Genomic DNA, 20,121 nt, shown 5'->3' with positions numbered 1-20,121 from the left:
ATTTGACAATTACCAAGTATATGGCAGCTAATGGCTAATGCAATCCAGCTACTGCTGAGGTGAATTAACTTCTGCAAGCAATTTTATATGTTTATGGTAGGCCTATGCGTTTCGCATGTTGGGTTTTTGGCGTCCAGAAGTAAGAGCAACAATGTTTTACTTTAAAAATGTTGGACATAGTTATTGATAAGTTGGCAAGTTACCTTTTACGCTTACAATTTGGAAAGTGGCTGTAAATACTAAAAAATGACCTAAAACATGCTATATTCATTGTTTCATTTGCTTAACTACTGTTTTAATTTAATAATCATATTTTTGCTAAATGGCAAGCATTTCCCAACACAACCTTTTTAATTAACATTCTTCAGAATTTTAGAGATATTCCTGTCCATTGACATTAACACTTGTAATCAAGTTTGCAAATGCAAGGTGAAATACCTCATTAAGTATCTTTCCGGAAGAATAAACACAAAACTATTTTCAAGTCTTTAGTATAATATCAGGAAGAAGCACATACAATAACTTGAAAAGCATACTATGTTAGTTGCATCAGCATGCCAGCAATTACATTTCATCGCTATATACTGACAGAGAAACTCACAAATTGCACCAAGATATAATTTGCCACACACAACAGTTTCATTCTAAGAAGTAAACTGTACCATTGTACATACAACTGCTGCCAGATTCAAATACTTGTTGCCACTATTTTCTACGAAATTGATTACAGGTAGTAATAGCAAAAAATGATAAAATTCCACAACTTAGAAAACATAAAATAAGAATTATATACTTTGTTACAAAACAAATTGAAAATCATACACTAAAAGGTAGGTATGGGCATACTGTTCATGCAAAAGCCAACAGTGTAAGCCATTGGAAATATTACAAAAAGCATTAATAATTAACCATCATGTCCATGAATTTCATAGCTCATTCATTAGATTGCTGGTTATAGCAAGGAGCAAGCATGGTTGATCTAAAACAATGATACTGTATAATTGGCACTTGTTCAAATGTGACATAAGATAGTTAAAAACTCCAAATTACACACAATATAGTTTAAAACATGTGCAGCTTAACATACCATGCACACAGTTTTTAAGTCGAAAAATAACATCCACCATCATAATATACTACTAAAATGTGATCAGTAGAAGGACGTTTTGGATCTAAAAATATTGAACTTAAACTAAAATCAGGCAATTTATACCACCCAAAAACTTGCTTCGTCTATCTCGAAAGCTTTCAAAACACATGAAAATGTTTTTTAAACTTTTGGAGATACCCATTACAAAATTATCAAAATGTTTATAACCAATAAAAACCTGCAATATACATCACTAATTTCATCAGACTTATGTTGATTTTGGTGTTTAAATAACAGCTAACCAAAAGCAGCCTAAAACTGTTGTTCAAAATTTGGACGTTTTAAATTTTTTTAAATGATAAAACAACAGCCTAAGATCTTGTAAAAACATCGCATCAGGTTTATAATTATTTCATAGCTTAAATTGATATTTGAACTTTATTCCCTCTAATCATAGGTTTTAATGCCCTTGAAATACTATTATCATTAATTTGGAAAAAAGTGTGGACATCTGATTCGATCCGTAGACTTACAATACAAAGTTAAAAACTTAAAATATTTAACCGCAGGTAAAAAATACAAATTCCTCATACAACAAGTCAGTGGTTCCCAAATTGTTTCGATTGCAGAATCCTGTAAGATTATTTTAACTACAAAAAACTAATCCACATTTCCAAACATATCACAAAGTTAATAGCCAGTGAGCATATAAAGGAAAATTTGCATAGGCACAGAGACAGATAACTAAGTTTGTTAGTTTGATGTGTTGTAAGAAAGCTAACTTTCTTGGTTATGGCACGTTTAAAATATATCGTTTCTAAAATTTTATCTAACTGGTTGTACCATTTTTCGTGAGACCCCAAGGTTCCGTCCAAATCAACATCAGGAACCACAGCTATAAGGGTTAAAAAGACACCAAACACCAACTGTCAGAAAATCTGCAACAACTGGTTTCAGAAAAAAAACAATATTTCATGATTTCCTCTGAGAATCAAGACCATGAAGGGGGTGGGGAGGTTGCAGATGAGGAACTTGATGAATTCTTTCGAGCTTTAGCATGAGTTAAAATGTGTGATTTTAAATTCGTTGATTGGGCAAACTTTTTGTCGCAGTTTCCAAATGGGCATACGTAGGGCCGATCACCCGTATGAATGCGCATATGGGTTTTTAGATTGAAGTCCAATGAAAATCGCTTTCCACATCCAACAAATGGACACTACAAACAAATGTGGTCAAAGTGACGTCAAATATACAAAAACCAGATACAATAACAATTAGATAGAATTTTCAGTTTTACTCCTAAATAGCTTAAGTTTAAACCCATTAATGCACCTGAAATGGTTTCTCTCCAGTATGCACAAGCATATGCCTTTTTAATTTTGAACTTTCAACAAAAGCTTTTCCACATTCAGCACAAACGTGAACACGCGGACCATGGGTATGCAAATGCTTACGCATGGCTGCATTATCACGGAACATCTTGTTGCAGCCCTGCATAATAGTTAACATTCCGTATGCAGTCCGGAACGAAGTGCAAATTCTTACAAAGACTTTATTTGGAGTGAATTTCAACATACCATATGCGGACATGCAACTGTTCTTTGAGTTTCATCCACCTTCTGTCGCTTGGGTTTGGCCATTTTGAAATTTGAGCTGCAATACACAGTTATTGTCCAGTCAACCAACAAAATCTCTATCGAACAAGAACCATATCCCAATATCAAACAACAATTAAAGTTTAACTGAAGTTTCGAACCTTGCTAGTTCAACCAGTTGTTCAGGCTCTGCCAAGTCTGTAGTCGTTACTTCGCATACAGAAGTTGGCACTTCATTAAGATAACTAAAATCTTCTTTGCCTTCACCAGAATCAATCTGTTATAAAAATAGGCGACTCAACTCTAATGCATTTCATTTAATGGCATCTCTGACACATACAGTAAATTACAAATTCTATAATCTCATACAGATTAGACATACATATAGATACAAAGTAGATATACATGCATTTGTTTACAAAAAAATTTGTTAGGTTACTTGCAAATCGCTTCTGTCAATAGCTGAGCTTGACGATTCTCCTTCAGGAAAATTTACTGCAGGTAAGTTGGCAAGAGCAGCATATTCATCAAAGTCACTCTCTACGCGCTTTTGTTCATCTACTGCTCGTACACAAACAAGTGTTCTGTTTAAGTTTTTGTTGTCAGTCACAATAATAAGCAATTTTTCAAGATTTTCAAATAATAAGTTGAGAAAATTATACACATCTGTAAATTAAAACCTAATCTTTGTGTTAAGGTACATTGAATAAATTATAAGCATTTCTTTCAAATGTAGTATCTGTCCAAACACAATTAACATTAGCTGGAAAAAAACTAACTTAATTGTCAGAACCAGATATTCATCAGATTTGTTTATTCATTATTCATATATACAAAAAACCTTCAGCCACAGGTGCGGACTCACTAGCCCACCTTCATAATAGAGTACATGTCGCACTGCAGAGTTAAAGTTTGAAGATATATATATTCCAGACAAAAACGTATTTTAGTTGTTGTATTCCTCTAATTTAAAAAAATTGACATTATTACAGTACAAGATACCGTACTGATGTGACATTTCTTTGTTAACGCGCTGAAATTTTGCATTAAACGACGGTATAGTATGGTCTTTTAATTGAACGACCAAACATAAAACAAAAACATGTCACGCTAATACAATTGATATATAAGGTGGTGTGCAGAATCAGAACAATCATGTGCTTTGCACCGGGCAAATGCACTTTATAAACCAAAATGATTATGCTAGATATCACTGATGAAAATTATGTTACAAAAATACCATCTCCAATTTAAACACCAGCAGTTTTTAACCGTTCTTCTCTTTTTACCCCCACGCAGCTTCTCAACAGCAAATTTACCTCCGCCAGATTGACATATACACATCGTTTCAAGATTACATACCTTACTGCATCAACTGTTTAACATCTGCCACATAACTAATCACAAAATAAATCGCTAGAAATTTATTTTCAACATTGGAAATGTAAGTTGTGTTTTTAAATCAGCAATTTTACCCCTTTGACAAATAAAACTTATTCCCAAAGGTAAAATTCAGCCTGTCACCAATTAAGAACCCTGATCTAAACCAGTGCTCTTCAACAGGGGTTCCGCGGAACCCTAGGAACATGTAGTGGGGTTCCGTGAGTTTTAAGGGTTCCGCGAGGGTTCCTCGTTTATTTAAGGAAATTGATTTCTTGCTTCAGCATTTTGATGCGTCATTCCGATTTTATTTAGATCACTGCACCGCATTCATACTCCAAGGCCAGTTTGTTAAACAAGAAGTTAAGTGCAGTCAACAACCGAATAAAACATTGATATAATTGTTGCGTCACTTGCTGTTAACAAGAACGTTATTGTTGCATCACAGTCATAGGATGTTGCCGATGTACAGATCACAGAAGTACAAGCAGACTGAGTAGAGAGTACAGACTTGAGCTGCTGTTGAGCCTTTGCTGCTGTTGTTGTTGAGCCAACAACAACAGAGTCATTAAATGTCTGACTTTATAACTTTTGTAACAACTGTTTATGTTTTGAAATGTCTAATTATTTTTTGAAGTGTAACAGTGTAATAACGAAATATTTTATTTTCTGACCAAGCAATTCGTAATTTCTAAACTTTTGTTAGTGGGTTTCCGTGACAAACGCAAAAGTACATGAGGGGTTCCGCGTTGACAAAAAGGTTGAAGAGCACTGATCTAAACCCTATAACAGTCCATTGGGGATTTAGTGGGTAAAATCAGTGGCAAACTTGTGCAATTGGCATATAACAATGATTTAGTGATGCTTGGTAATCTTATGACTCTACTTTTGGATTGAATGTCAATGACTGTGACAAATAGTTCTAAAAAGAATTCTGGCAGCCGATCATGAATAGCAGGGCTCCCTCTGCTTTTTATCTCTGATTACTTTGTGATGTGATCATAAAATCTGTCTTTGGAGTGCTGGTTTGTTAACCAATTCATTGATAAACTGACGTTGTTGGCAAGTGGAGATTTAAACTTATTAGAGCAATGCTTTGCAAGAATCAGTCAAGTTTTCTGGACTTGAAACTTTTATTGTGTATATATATATATAATATTATGATTATGTAAACTCGTTTCATTAAACACTGCGGGTATAACGTGACCCCTTATGATATAATAGCATTACTTCAAGACGAATTCGCTTACAGTACATTTGTGAGACAGTTATTTTTATTTTATCTTTATGCCTGTTTTGGTTAAAGCTATCTTATGGTTGCTTAGAATGTTTCGTATTCATGATTTATCTGGACTCTATTACAAACTTATGATGTGATAAACTTACCACTCACCAAATATATTTGACTGGCGACCCAAAATTTGGTTGTTTTGGTTCGCAACCTACTACTTTGAGACAAATCAATTGTGATATAGTACATGCATGTCAAACTGCTCAACATTTACAAGAAATATTTTGGGAAAACACATGAGGTATCATATTAAAAATGTGTTTGTTGTTTTGTTGGATAACCATAATTAAATTAGACTTTGTCTAATTTCTAATTAATTTGTGTATACATTCATAATTGTGTTGTGATGGCTGAGACGTTGAGGATTCCGCTTAGCACTAACAGGTAGTGCAACGAATCCACTTTCTTTGGCAACTGTGTATGCTTTGTTTTGAGCTACGTGTTGATGGCGTCCAAAGAATGTCACAAAACCTATAAGCACCATAAAAAGTGAGATGTGGTCAGCGACTTATGACATTGGGTTGAATTTTATTTTGTTTAGGAAAATGAAAATATAAACACATTGCAAGATGCAATTGAGGTTCAGAAGACAAGCCCAGCTATGCTTGATATAGTGAGCACAATTGCCTTCTAAACCAATAATGATATGCTTAAAAACAACTAAGTTTTGAAATATACATAACATTGGTTAAAAATTGTAGAAAGCTAGGGGATATTAATCAACTGCACCCAAATTATCCCACCCTACCATACACAAAATTCAGGTCTATTAATATGATTCACCAACAAAGTGACAAGTTCAGACATGATACTATTGCTTGTCGAGTATGACACATGGGTTCGGTAAAATCAGCAGAGTTAGCAGATTTGGAGTCACACAAATATAAAAATCTATTATTGATATTCTCACGAACCCAAATTTTAATTTGGCATGCACACACCCACACGAAGACTTGTTCTTTCTATTTTAAAGTTATTCATTTACCAGTATATATTTAAAATATGACATTGCAATATCAACAAATACAACAATGCCAATATGTAGATATGTATATTGAACACACTCTCATGCCTAAATACATTGCTGGTCTAGTATACAAGTTCACAACCACAGGATGTCTTTTCATACTAGACCCCAGCTACTCAATTTGTGACGTCATCTGGTTGTGCACTTGTGTACTAGACCCCCCCCCCACATTGCATCTAAACTAGTTCTATGCAGTTAGAATCTACGACAATCTGCAAACTCAGCAATTCAACACATAGTTCTAAAGTATCATAACTGTTTAAATTAAAACACTATGGAAAAATTGTTTTGCTCACACACTGAACTTTCTTAATATCATATACTAGGTCTGTAACCTTTAGACCTTTTGTCAAAATTTAAGTTAACTATTCAACATTTACAGCAACAAAAAGACAAGTAAACCTACTTTTAGCTAGCAACAACGGCCTGATGAACCACTAAAAGCAATAAACGATAATGCAACACGTCAAAAGAGCAAATGCTCGTCGCCATTTTGCCACACGTCACTAACAAAAACTAACCGCCATCTTGGAATAAAAATTAAAGATGGCGGATATAGAACAGCTGACGCTGCACGTGATGAGCGCAGTGCGTACACATCGGTAATGGTAGTAGTAAGATATGGGGAAGCAATTACGTATTGCTCTTATTCAGAGAGAAAAACAAACTGCATAGATCAATAATTTGTTTAGTTAGACAAGTGTAAGTTTTGTCTGGAATAACCAGCAAACTCGTTACAGTACTTCTACAAAACTCTTACCAGAAGCCCACATTTCGACTGGAAAGGAACCGTCTAAGGTTTTGACATGAACTTGTTTTTGCTCCCATTTTTTAGCCGCTTTCTTGTCTATATCTAATCTTTTTCCCTTCTTGCTTGCTTTCTTACGTTTTCCAGTTGTAGAACCATTTCCATTGTCTCCGCTTGGCCTATTGTCAGGCAGTGGAATCAAAATATCATCAACACCAATCACACCATGCTGCGGCAATGTAACATCACTATCTATTATTTCTTCAGCGGGCTGCACGGATAAATTGTCTTCGTAGTCACTAGTTTCTTGTTTAACCTGGTTTAAAGATGCCAAAGACTGAGATTCAAGATCGTCGCCACTATTTTGTGACATCATAGGATTGCCTTGCCCTTCTTGCCAGTTGCTGTCGTCCATATTGTTCAATCAACTGGTAACCATTTTTAGACGACCATCTATTCAAAGCAACATAAAAATCACTAATATCCTGGCCGTAAGATTTGAACACCTTAACCATCAAGTAAGTTTCATTAATGTTACGTTGATCTATAACGCCGCTTGAAAGCAGTTTTATCAAATGCCGTAATCACCAAGCTTTCCCAAAAACGTTCGCTTTAGGCTTCGTCGCCATTTGTCACCCAGACAGTCACGTGATACAACTTGCTCCGGGCGCCATATTTGAAGTATCGACCAGCACTGGGATCAGGGAATCGTCGCTTTGCAATGGGAGCTTACTCGTCTACCTGGACTGCACGGCGGTCAAAGAATTTTGACCATAGAAAATTTTGTGGTTAGTTTAGCGTTTTAAAACAATCTAATGTCATATATATAGCTCAAAGTTGTAAGCAACATATGTTTTTAGAGTTATTTTACCAATATCATCATTGTGTAGGCCTATCACTACAATTCACACTACAATGATGAAGCTATTTTTGATGACAATTACGGTATAGGTAGTGAATTTCATAAACGTAGGTTACAACTCTACCGTCGTATACACGGGTAGTATGGTATCGGAATCTTTATAAGTTTACTCGGACTGAGGAAAGTCTTTGCACGACTCCACTCGGCGGTGGTTCCTCATCACTTTGCCCCGGTTACCTAAACCTATGGCAAGCCAAAACCCTTTGGGACTGGACTAAAGTTAAAATCGTTTCGTGTAAGGTAAGGTGTTGGGTTTGTCAAGTGAGACAAAAAGCGGGCACTCGACCCCGTTTACACCTTTGTCCAGCATGGCTTGCCATAGTTTTTTGCCTCACTTGGCCAACCTAATACGTAACGATTTTCACTTTTCTCCAGTAGAATTTGGCTTGCCAAAGTTACCAAATAAAAACCTTGTCGATGTGCAAGTTCTGATAGATTTATTTTGCACTGACATGAGATATTACCCGAACTTTGAACTGTTTGCCAAAGGGTTGTGGATCTATATCTAAAAACTGAATGTGTTTCTGTAGACTATTATAGGCCTCCTGTCGTTTTATGCAGAAGTTTTAACACGTTGAGAATTGTATTGCAACCGTGTCTGAGTTCTGAAATCTCAAGTAGCCTATCTAGCATTATATGCTGTAATAACTTTGTGTAGCTTATATAAAAACTAAGTTTCAAAGCGGAAAAATACAACTAAGATACGTTTTGTATGATTGGAATTTATAGTATTTTTATATTTAACCCTGTAGTGCGATGCGTAGTAGCCTACAAGCGGGCTAGTGAGCCTGCATCGTGTGTAGACTTATACAAAACCTATCTTGTAGCCTACATAGGCCTAAGATAACAGAAAAATATGGCCTGTCAGAAATTATTCACTAAAAGTGAGGTCTACCATTGTGTATGACAATGCAGTAAGCAAAGTTTTCAACTAATAATTAATTACATAGAAGCATAGCAACTGTACCACAAACTGATTCCAAAAGAAATTCATCCTTGATGAAAAATAGGCTATAGATTTTGATGCAATAAAATTGCCACTGAAAAATAAATGCCATTATTATGAAACCGGCGTAACTAACGGTTTTAGATCTAAAACTTGTATTGAAATCGGTGGCTTCGCTTCCGCTTCTATTTTGAATGATCTTTCTGGCTCCTTAAAAACTGTTTTGGCTCCGGCTCCACAGCCCTGATTAATACCACCTAATACAATAACTATATTTTGTGTTACAGATGTACGTTGATTAGAACTAGCAAAATGTGCCGTCGTATGTGGTGGACCTTGCCAGTGAACGCGGTCTTCTTTCTGGGAAGATGTAAAGGTAGTGACTCAAGCCTGATCGAAACTAAGGAGGCTGTAGTTGTATTTCAAGCATTTATCTTTAACTTACTGTGCTTCAACCTAACTAATTATAAAAGCCAGCTCTAGTAACAGCATGCATAGCGAAATTTCATAAAATTACCTTTTTTAATTTTTGTTTATAATACATAGCGATCAATATCAATTGCAAAATCTGTATTATTTTTCACCAAGACTAACTTATGAAAGTTTTCCTGTACAGCAGTGGTATTACAGGGTATAACAGCTTCGCTGTATAAAACACGCTTGTGTAGACTTGAGCAGAGATTGGCTGCTGAGAGGTGTAGATGAATTGTTATAGGCTATAGCTAGACATTTTATGAAAATAAATTATAGTTTTATAAACTGCGGTACGTTGAATTAATCTAGCGAATTTTATTTTTAGACTGGATGTAAAAGTTTGTGTTTTTCTGCTTTCTTTTATCCGTAGTGAGATTATAAATAGGCTGGGTTAGAACCAGTGGCGGTTAAGCACCGTTGGGACCCTGGGGCAACTTTAAATTGTGGTGCCACATTTCCATCACGATGTATGTTCGCCCACTCAAACAGAGGCGTAGTATGGTTTTTGGGTGCCCAGCTGTGCAGAACTAAAATATGCCACCACATTTCTAGTGCCCAATTTTAAAGTTAGTTGATAGCAGGCCAAGAGTTTTTAAAAGTTAGATGATAAGTTTCTGCATTGACCCACCCCGCGCAAAATGCGCAGAACGCAAAATTGTTTGGTTTTTACACCTGAAAGAAACGCTTTATAATACCACAAAATTGAAAATTTTATTCTCATGTTTACATGTAAAATAGTTGTGGCAATTTATAATGCAAGCTACAAATTTGAAACGACGTATACGTTAGTAACCCGCTTAACGACAAGCTTTACATCCAGCTCAGTTGTTCCTTCATTCCTTTAACTTGCCGCACTCCCGCTGTTTCGCATTTCATGCATATTAGGCGCGGCAAAAATCTTGGACAGAAAAACGAAAAAGTAGATCAACGCGAGGGGGCGGCATTCAATTGCCAATCACCAGAGAGAAAACGGCCTTTTGTATGAATTGCGATGAATAGAAAAATTCCACATCTTCTCTCGCAAAATCTTTAGTCAACTATCATAAATTTTGACAGCCTGACCCAAATATTAATAAGCCAATAATTAAAACTAGGTCAACATAGAAGGTAATAAGCAGCATTTTCATATAAATATGTTAATATTTCTCAAAATACAAATCGATTTTTGTCAAAGTTGCAAAGTCGGATGGCCGGAAAAATTTCAGGAAAAGTCATAAAATGTCAACTTTTTGATCAAGAAATATCGCTACAAATCAGACCGCTTTTAACCAGGATGCGTCATACTGGCACAGTTGGCCGAGAACGGTTTGCGGCCCTCAAAAGCTCGGGGCCCTTGGGCATGTGTCCCAGTTGCTCCTGTGGTAATCCGTCCTTGGTTAGGACTGTGAACACGGAATTTGTCCCATGCACAGACGTTTTTAAATACTGTAGCCTATATATATACAGAGACATGCTCTGTATATGTATAATACAATAATATATAATTGGAATTAGACAGAAAAAAGTGCCCATAAACAAGCCTGGAAATATAGCTACCTACTGTATATCTACGCGTTTGTGGATACCTCCTTCATATCATCACTGCTCAGCCCAACAACAATGAAAGAAACGTTACGATGCGTTGCGTATAAAGCTTGATACAACAGCCACATTACCATTTCCCCGCAGACTATGCTCAAACGTTTCGGATACGTCGAGGTATTTATTATGTAGGCAGCCAGCGTTTACACATACTACTTATATATGTGAAAGTTGTCCATTTCTTGCGAAAAGTAATTTGGTCAGAAAACCTTAAAGTTTTTGATGCGGTTGTATATAGCAATGAACAAGCCAAGCCTATTGATGTAACCTCATATCTTGACGTTAAGTTTTGTATGTGAAACAAGCACGGACAAATCTTCGCCATGCAGTAAACGCTGTTTCCGTACCTTAATGTTTTTGACAACTTGTACTTATTTAATAATCTGTACATTTTTGTGATCCATATCTATATATCCTTGATTATCCTGCTGTCCTGTCTTGGGTGAAGTTAAGTTTATTTAAAAATCCTACAGGTACAGGTACATTTTTTCTTTAAAGTTCATTCATTACATTTATGGCCTGCTCTTGTCTGCTGCATCAAACTCTATATGCCTTTATGATGCTCAAAAGCATACAGTTTTAAACGCGCTTTTGGTCTCATACTTTGATTCTAAAAAACTAAGGAAGAGAGGAAAGTTGCGGTGTAATGTATTGAAACTGGCAAAATATGCTCCAATGTAAAAAAATAGTCGCAGTTCAAGTTTCCATACTTGCAGCTTTTTGTGAAAATTCTGAATTTTTATTAAACCGGCAGATAGCGAAACGTGCTTGTCAGCTGCTGCGTAAAAAGTTCTCCCTTTAACTAGTTACGGTTTCTATTTATATGTGCCATATTACAGCAACATTTTCTTTAATTTCGGTCAGATACAGACACAAAAACTAAGTAAAATTTCCAATAAACAATTTTCAAAAAGGAAGTAGCAACTTCTTACATTTCGTACGTTCGATTTTTGGCATGACTCGTTTGAACAAAAAAGTTATTTGACAATTGCACAATCACTTTTAAATCAAACAAAATTTCGTACTTTTTAAATTACTTGCAGAAAGACAAAAAACTTAGTAATGTATAATACACCCTGCGAGTAAAAAGGTCTCTGCTATACTGCTGTGCACATTATAAACACGACGTTATATATAGGCCTACACTGTATACGAGCGGGCCTCAAGAATTGCACTTCATAGATGCACCAGATGTAACATGCTTTGGTGGGCTTGATTCCATCTTAAACAAAAGCATTTTGCTCATCTAATATATCTCGTCGTCAGTAGAGGACAATCCGTTTCCCTCGACGTCATCTAAATGATTGATATTGATTTATGTTTATATCGAGAACCGGTGCAAATGTTACAGTTATACACCTCACGCTTATTTGTTTTACTCTATAGATGGTATTTGTTTTCTTTATATGCTTTAAGCCAGTGGTTCTCAACTCTATTCGTTTTCTTACCCGTGAAAACCTTCTGGCAAACTCGCCATAACCCTTTCCCATTTGTATTTGGTCAAGTTACGGTATATGTTTTTTCCATATAATCAACAAAAGTAATTATCCTTAGAGAATGTAAGAAAGAAAGAAAGAAAATAGATCAGCTTTGTACGGCTATTTGACTTATATATACCTTTCCGGGGAAAAGCATGAGATAAGCTCATATTCAGTGATTGGTATTATCAGCAATTTAACCATCTGAAAACTTCATAAGAGTGAGAGATTATCAAAGCTCAACGGGGGAACAAATGCACAAAATATCATATATAAAAATAAAAACAAACCAGTAAAATGTTGCTTTGCAAATTCGGTTAAAAAATAAAACAACCTTGGTACCGGTGTTAAGTCGGTTACCGGTGCTTTTGGTTACGTAATACGTATGTGCATTATCATACATCAGTAAATAATTTCACCTAGAAATAAAGTAAATAAAAAAGTTGAATGTAAAAAGCTTCGTTTAAGAAAAAGAAACCACCTAATGGGTAACCTAGTTGTTATTTTCAATAATTAACTATCACGCAACCGGTAACCTATATTTGACGCCGGTCTTTGTATAGTGAAGAATGACTCAGTTTGACAACCATACTTCTATAGCTTTCTTTTCCCCGCTAACAACGCATGCGATTACAGTAGATATGACGCACATATATAATGACGTCATACTCAAACCAAATGACGCAACCGACTACAATAACAGCACTTGTTAAACTATACTCTTGTACAAGTTGTTGTAACATAACTCGATTGCGGTTTATACCCACCAGTTGTTGTTTCACCGATTACGCTCATTCAACGTCAGGCGTCGTTGTTTCGACTGGTTATGCTGTTGCTACGGGCGTGGTGCTTTCTTGACCTGTTGCGACTCTCACGTTCCAGCTTTGCGTAAACCGTCCAGGAGTTCGTTACCTTTTTGCTGAAATGTGAAATTTTACTTGTTCTTATTTATTTTATTTTTTCCTAACGTTCCTTATTTTATAAAAGTTGTTTTTGAAATGATTTCAAATCATGACACAGTTATCATTATTATCAATTATTTCTCGAGTCCTCAAAAGGCTTTATACTTTACTCGAATGCATACGAAATTCCACGACGAAAAACCCTTTGACTTAAGTTGCACGAAGTATGAAAGATCTTTTACTTAGCCTCTTCGGCTATGTTCTTTATTCACCTTCTGGTCTGGATTTCAGTCTTTGTTCTTCCTTTTCCGCCAGAACGAGTGAATAAATTTTCAATCGGCATGATGTTGTAAAAATCGTATTCATCGTAATAATTCTCCTCGAAGACGTTCATTCTTTCGCCAAGGTAAAAAAATGCTGAAGCGCAGTGAATAAGTCTTACAGATATTATTAAGTTTTGACGAGCTAACGGAAAAAACTGCTTGTTATATACCCACACCTGGCCAGTATAGTTTAAACTAAATTACGTCATCCTCCTGTGTTGTTGACTCATTGATTGGCTAAATTCGAGTCACGTGAGCCTGAAGTGGTTGATTCATTAGCTTGGGGCGCTGAAAAACATGTCAAATATTGTTGCGTCATCTTATTTTGAAATAACAGTCAAACCCTTGTTTCCTTTTAAGAGAATTGGCAAATATATTTACCATGTGACACTTACATATATACTGTATTACAAATTTTTGTATTTTATTTCAGATCAAAATCTATGGTTGCTACCTCGCAAACATCGTTTATCCTATTTCCTGAATTATTCCATGATGTAATGTTTTATAATGTTTTTTGAATTTGTTTATTACCGATAAGATTTTGTCACCAAAAAAAAGTCGGAAAAAGCAATATTTTCCACTTAGTTATCGGAACGATCATCGTCCAACTTTAAGATGCTAAGATATCGTCAAAACGGCCAAATTAAGTGCGCAGCAAAGCACGTAATTGCAACAGTCTTGCAAGCGTATAACTTTCTCATTGGTATATTTGCGAAGACGCTAACACTAAGGACTTATAAGAATGTTGTGGTTGCAGCTAGAAAGATTTATAGGAGAATTATGTACGATATTCGAAGCTATATGTAAGTTTTTATTATTTTATTATACTTGCAAGATAAGCAAATCTTTTGAAACCTGCGGCAAGCTAATCGCTTGGGGCATTGAGAAAGGAAACGTCTAGTCCAACAACACAGTATGATAAGGGGTTGCAACTCAATAATGACATGCTATGGCGCATATTAATTAGCCCATATAGCTGCAACGCCCGCGTGTAACCCAGCACATGTCATTGTGGTGATTTGTCGACTGTAAGTGCTGTTATCGCAGTTATATGTCCTGTTGGATTACCACGTGTTGTTTCCCATGCTCTGTCAACAACTTTATTCCTCGTGTCGCATTGAGGTGTAGACTTTACTGTTCATATTCCACACACCTGCTGGGATAAATATTGCGCCATGTATGCAGTTATTCAAAAAGCATGATGTTCTGTTTACTCTTTTTATAATCTAACATCAGCATTATGTTTATGACATGCCATTTGGTTTTGTTTTGTCAACATTTCACGCAAGTGGACAGTTATCACAAAGGTATTTGCATATGTGCAAGACATGAAGACGTAGAACCTTTCAACATTCATATAACCGAACAAACATTTGCATCTATGTAAAACCAAATAGGTAGAACTGTATATGCAGATACATATACGATACGGCTTTTACAACAGTTTTCACACCCAAAGTTTTGCAAACCACAAACCTGTTACCGATTACAACGTTTAAAGCTACATTATGATATTTGTTTGCTTTTATATAGAAAGAAAGTCGCACATAATTTTGTCAGTAAATGCTATCGGAGTGAATATGTTTCCTATGCGTCTGACATCCAGAAATCTTAGGAGAGCCTTTACAAATGTGACTCATTTAGGTCTAATAACCACAATGTCCATTGTTGTTTTTCCTGCGAACTTCATATTGCATTGTTCTTATTCTTGATTTCTTTAGTTTGCAAACAACAAGCTGTCATTGCCTGAGGCCTGTCCTTTGCAAGTGACTGTCAAATGCTCTTGACAGCAAAATGTCATTGATCAGCGTGGTTGCTGAATTCGTATCGATCAAGGTGAACGTTCAAGAAAGTGAAATGATGTAAAAGGTGAGTAGTCTAATCAGCGATAGAATTCATGTGCTATGTTTGCATTTGTTTTATAACCTATATGCGGAAAAGAGGACGCGATAGGGCTAACTTTCAACTACACACTATACAACACCCCACGCAATGGTCATATTCATAGGTGATCAGTCAATTCAACCCAGGACAAGAAAACCTAGAACAATTCAATCAACGTACAACTAAACCCAAGACAATACAACCCACAGATGTTGGTTGGATCGTAGCATTGACCAAGCTACGTGCGAAAACCCTCATAGTCAGTGTGAACAACGAAGTTGACTTCGCTTCTACGGGATCGAAAGTTCTAAACTATAACGCATTTTGGCGGAAATGGTTATATTCAGAGCTTTGTTTGAAAGCTTGAAATGGATTTTCTTTGTAAAAGAACAAATATTTTCATAAAAGTTATTAATTCATTTTGTCGAACTGTCCTATCTTGTTTAGATGAGAAACCATCCGATCATGGTGTTAATTGAAATGACGTCAACTACGTCTCTCTGCTATGGGTTGAATATGAAAGTATACTTGAGATCGTAAGGTATGACCATTTATTACAGTTAAAAAACTTCCACTTGCAAAAGCTTGAAGTACTTAAGTTTGATCAGTGTGCACAGCCCATATCATGCATTGTTATTCGTTGTTCAGTGCATTTATTTTTTTAGTCGCAATGAATATTGTTATTAACTCTGATGTACGTGATGCGTCATTGCATCACTTAACCAGACTCATTATAGAAGTGTTACAGAAACAAGTAAGGTATCCTGCATTAGCTTACAGTGCATTGCACAAGTATTAAAATTATATGTTTTAATACTTGTGTGTAATTTAATACTTCTGTTTCCCTCAACCCTGTGATCTTCCTCTGAATCCAGAAGTCTTCGATCCCGAGCATCCTCCGATACCTCCGATGAGGTGCGACGACGATTCAGTCTCGCCAAGGAAAAGAAATTAATTACATTTTATTATTTTATCAGTTAAAATGTTACGTTAATTCCATGTAGGCCAGCATGCAATTAACAAGCATGTCCGTTTCAGGTAGTTTTTGACGAAACTCTGCTCTTCAGTGACGTCGTTGCCGTCGTCACAAACATATGTACACGCCAATGAAGGTTGTTGCTGTTTCAAACTACACTATTTTCGATAGCTGTGTGAAAGGTAAGAGAACACACATGCTTTCTTTTACATTGCAAGTCTAAACTTTGAGTATAAATTGTCGTGCTGTTTCGTAGGTACTTTGTGATCAGAGTCGAAACAATCGGCGACAGTTATATATGGCTGTGTCAGGAAACTCACTCACATGCCCAGCGCATATCCGACATGGCGCTTGAGGTGTAGACCGGAATAAGTCACATGCAGAATCCGGTTGAGGGCGGTTGTATAATTGTTGGCTACGCATTGGTTGAAAGCTTCCGTGTTATTATGAGACACTCTAGTCAAGTGTTTGTAATTGCAGACTATCGGTGGTGCAATTTGGACTAAAGGCTAAATCCATAGCAACAAATAATAGCGTTTTCGTATACTGTAACCTACGCATCGTCGTTTGTGATATAGGCTATGTGCTGTATTTCTATATTATAAAAAAAATTCCATTTCACGACAATGCCGTGTACTCAACGTTGTAAGTACACAAATGTAAATAAACATATCTGTAAATAACAATAACACTAAAAATTACTTCCCTAAAAATATCGACTTCTTTCAAAAGTTGTTCAAACGTAAAACCAAAACGCTCGAAAAGTTAACTAAAGCTGTAATTTTTAACACGAATCAGCAATTCTTTTATAAACCGTGTAAAAAGTCAAAACAAAAAAGCAAGCACAGATAAGAATGATTACGAAAGACTGGAATACTTCAATGCAAGATCTTTTTTACCAAACAATAACAGAAATATGAGCATCAAACGTAGATTAATATTAACACTGGAGGGCGCTAAAGAGCAGCATCGTGCTGGACAGATGAAGTGTGCAGGTCTACATACGCGATGGAGTCGCTGACTTCAAGAAAATGTTTCTGCAATTCATCACGTTTGATCATACAGTATACGTTTCTTAGAATCGTAAGATTCTTTGTGTCAAACAAGTCAGTGAAGTTATCTCCGATTGAAACGGAAAAATTAGCAATTTCTGGTTTACCTATGTAGACTTCCAAGTACTACTCTTTTTATAGTTTTAGGTATAACTTTATCTTAGATCAATCAGAGTCATAACCAAATAGTACAGATTCCAGTTGCAAGTGACGTCATTTACTATCTAAGATTCAACTAAAATATTTTGGAAGAAGTGGCTCAAGTCAAGTCAATTGATAACTGAAGCCAAGTTATGTACGGAAAGAAAAAATAACGTATTAAGTTATTGAACACTCACTACGTTTTACTGCTTCGGTCTGCCTGCGTTTTACGCGTGCTTCCGTTTTACGTTTTATCGTTCGTAACTTCGTTTACGAAGTTCATTGACAAGCAAATTTCATTTTGAACTACACTTTAATGATGTGTTTGAACGAAAGAAAGACAATTTGTTTCACCTTAATGCTAAAGCGTATAATCAACAAAAACAGACTCGATTTTTTTTGGACATTAACCCGAGTTAAGTGTTTGAAAAAAGTGAATCGATTCGAACTCAAGCCAATTCATTGACTCAAATCTAAAGTCATTGACTCTGATATCATGCCATACAAAACATATAACTTACAATAGATCATTATCCACAGTAAGGCCCCTTTCAGTCTAACATCCAAATCCATTGGAACTAAAAGTTATTACGTCAACATTAAAATACCTTTAGCGTATGCCGTATAAACAGGAAAAGAAAAATTAGTTTAGTAATTCTTACAGGTCACGGTTAATTTTTTTCCTCCCCCAAAGGGGTAATTCCAAACCATTTCTCCAATCTGACTGCCGGATGTGGTGACGACGGTCCAGTTGTTACCGAAACAATTGCTGTTTAAAATCAATCGGACAGTATTCGACTCATCGTAAATATGAAAACGAAAACCAAACCACGCTGACCTAATGAAATACGTTTTAATTAGCTGAAGTTAGCACAATTGGAAATATTGAAAATGACTTTTACTTTAAAAGCGATATGTACCGCAACAGAAAAAAAACAACGATTGTTGTTACATTTGTTGCGTTTTTGCAACTTGTTGACCAGGCGGTGCTTCTATCGATTCTACCAGCATTCCAGGACCCAGCCCGGGGCAAGGACAAACCACGGGGCCTAAACAGCAACCGTTGACGCTAACTGCGCGCCTCAATATTTCCTGTAAACATGACGTAAACACATGTATGAATTTTGAAAACAAAATAATTTAACAAAGCAAAGCATAACTTTCATACCTCACCATTATTGTTGCTAAAACTTATGGTGCGTTCATTAAAGCTGGGTCCGTATGTTTTTTTCAAATTGAAAAGACACTGTCCCGCTTTGTTTTGTACCGTACCTAGGGCAGCTGCTGCATCTGTAAGAGAATGTGCTTCAGAATGTCTTAAGTAATTAAGACGAATTTGGAAAAAACGTAAGCGTTGTTTGTCACAGAAAAGTTGAGCCCTTGTTGAGTTGAGTTCTTTCTTTGAGTAGAAAAATTGAATTTTTTCAGCCATGTTACCTGTAGTTGTAATTGTTACTTGATCAAGTGGTAACAAGCACTCAAGCCCACGAGGGCATGTTGACACGGAAGGGAAGGAAGAAGCTGCTTCATATGATGGCGCAAAACTTGTAGATACATACTCTAAAACTTGGTTTGAATGCAGGTTATTAGGCTTCGATTCCTGTTAAAAAGACGTATTATAATTATTATTGGCTGTCCACGCTCTTGGTAAACCAGTTTATGAAATGCGAGTTCTAATGAAAGTACAAGTGCAACACTAAAGCAAGTTTGATTTTAATAAATAAAGTGTGTTGTGAGGTATAGCTAGTTAATGTTAACCACGTTTTACGATAAAAAAATAAAATATTCGCATAGTAGCCTATCTCTATATATAATGTAACTCACGTAACGTACTGGTAATTTCTTTCAAAACTTGCGATTTAGAGTTGCATTTGCATTTCAAGGATAAACTGCAATTTAAGTACAAGGCATATTATGCTATAACCTCAAATTACCTCTGTTTTATTTTCTTCCAAGCCAGCATCAGCAGACATCGTTTTCGGTCACAAATTTACAAATCCAGTGAACAACAGATTGAAATCGGCAGAGATTTTTTGGTTTATATTACGTAACACCTTAACTTGAAAATAGAATGGCATAAAGTTAATATAATGTTCGCATTAAAATCATAAAACTTCCAAAAAAATCCCACTGGAAAACCAACTAAAGTGCCGTTAAGAAAAAACTTGTTTATCTGTTATGAATTATGACCAACTTATTGCAAACCTATTCATTAAACTGTTTTAGAGCACTTCACAAAATATTTTATTAAAACACACAGGTGCAAGAAAACTTTGCAATAGAAAGTTTGGCAATAAACCAGCAATTA

The 20,121-nt window shown here is 35.9% G+C and overlaps 2 protein-coding genes and 2 long non-coding RNA genes across 11 annotated transcripts; 1 reads left to right on the top strand and 3 right to left on the bottom strand.

The window, feature by feature from the left end:
* Window positions 1-377: 377 nt before the first annotated feature.
* On the bottom strand, window positions 378-7,546 carry LOC143462860 (uncharacterized). The gene is made up of 6 exons (XM_076961162.1): window positions 7,144-7,546; window positions 3,125-3,246; window positions 2,847-2,962; window positions 2,668-2,743; window positions 2,423-2,581; window positions 378-2,306 (listed from the first exon to the last, which is right to left on the bottom strand). The coding sequence occupies exons 1-6, from the start codon at window positions 7,544-7,546 to the stop codon at window positions 2,082-2,084; spliced, it is 1,101 nt and encodes a 366-aa protein (XP_076817277.1). The 3' UTR covers window positions 378-2,081.
* LOC143462868 (uncharacterized) lies at window positions 7,508-17,247 on the top strand. Of its 6 annotated transcripts, none has more exons than XR_013118219.1 (8): window positions 7,508-7,649; window positions 7,748-7,919; window positions 9,287-9,375; window positions 15,482-15,629; window positions 15,769-15,903; window positions 16,092-16,185; window positions 16,520-16,802; window positions 16,877-17,247. It is a non-coding gene; the product is annotated as an uncharacterized LOC143462868 (long non-coding RNA). The 6 variants fall into 6 exon arrangements; XR_013118218.1 differs by having other exon boundaries at window positions 15,769-16,025; XR_013118216.1 differs by having other exon boundaries at window positions 16,092-16,802.
* On the bottom strand, window positions 11,686-13,899 carry LOC143462867 (uncharacterized). Its single transcript, XR_013118213.1, has 3 exons — window positions 13,707-13,899; window positions 13,300-13,451; window positions 11,686-12,350 (listed from the first exon to the last, which is right to left on the bottom strand). It is a non-coding gene; the product is annotated as an uncharacterized LOC143462867 (long non-coding RNA).
* LOC143462864 (uncharacterized) lies at window positions 17,196-19,894 on the bottom strand. 3 transcript variants are annotated; one of them, XM_076961170.1, is made up of 7 exons: window positions 19,748-19,894; window positions 19,251-19,413; window positions 18,982-19,103; window positions 18,766-18,905; window positions 18,476-18,651; window positions 18,335-18,391; window positions 17,196-17,657 (listed from the first exon to the last, which is right to left on the bottom strand). In XM_076961170.1, coding segments are annotated over exons 1-7 (699 nt in total). In that variant the 5' UTR covers window positions 19,787-19,894; the 3' UTR covers window positions 17,196-17,655. The 3 variants fall into 3 exon arrangements, with proteins under 3 accessions (XP_076817285.1, XP_076817284.1, XP_076817286.1); XM_076961169.1 differs by having other exon boundaries at window positions 17,196-18,391; XM_076961171.1 differs by lacking the exon at window positions 18,335-18,391.
* Between the last annotated feature and the right edge of the window lie 227 nt (window positions 19,895-20,121).

This window comes from Clavelina lepadiformis, chromosome 6, assembly GCF_947623445.1.
Source record: "Clavelina lepadiformis chromosome 6, kaClaLepa1.1, whole genome shotgun sequence".
Classification (NCBI taxonomy): Eukaryota; Metazoa; Chordata; class Ascidiacea; order Aplousobranchia; family Clavelinidae; genus Clavelina; species Clavelina lepadiformis.
The sequence above is the reverse complement of the archived record's forward strand: the minus strand, read 5'-3'. Positions and strand labels throughout refer to the sequence as shown.

Bases quoted from the DNA above. Each gene is read 5' to 3' on its own strand.
- LOC143462860 (XM_076961162.1), bottom strand. From the start codon at position 7,546: ATGGACGACAGCAACTGGCAAGAAGGGCAAGGCAATCCTATGATGTCA. The intron at 3,247-7,143 runs GTAAGAGTTTTG...GTGTACGAGCAG, and splicing joins AGTCGAAATGTGGGCTTCTG to TAGATGAACAAAAGCGCGTA. The intron at 2,744-2,846 runs GTTCGAAACTTC...TGTGTATTGCAG, and splicing joins CAACTGGTTGAACTAGCAAG to CTCAAATTTCAAAATGGCCA.
- LOC143462864 (XM_076961169.1), bottom strand. From the start codon at position 19,786: ATGTCTGCTGATGCTGGCTTGGAAGAAAATAAAACAGAG. The intron at 19,414-19,747 runs GTAATTTGAGGT...TCTTTTTAACAG, and splicing joins TGGAAGAAAATAAAACAGAG to GAATCGAAGCCTAATAACCT. The intron at 18,906-18,981 runs GTATGAAAGTTA...TCATGTTTACAG, and splicing joins TTAGCAACAATAATGGTGAG to GAAATATTGAGGCGCGCAGT.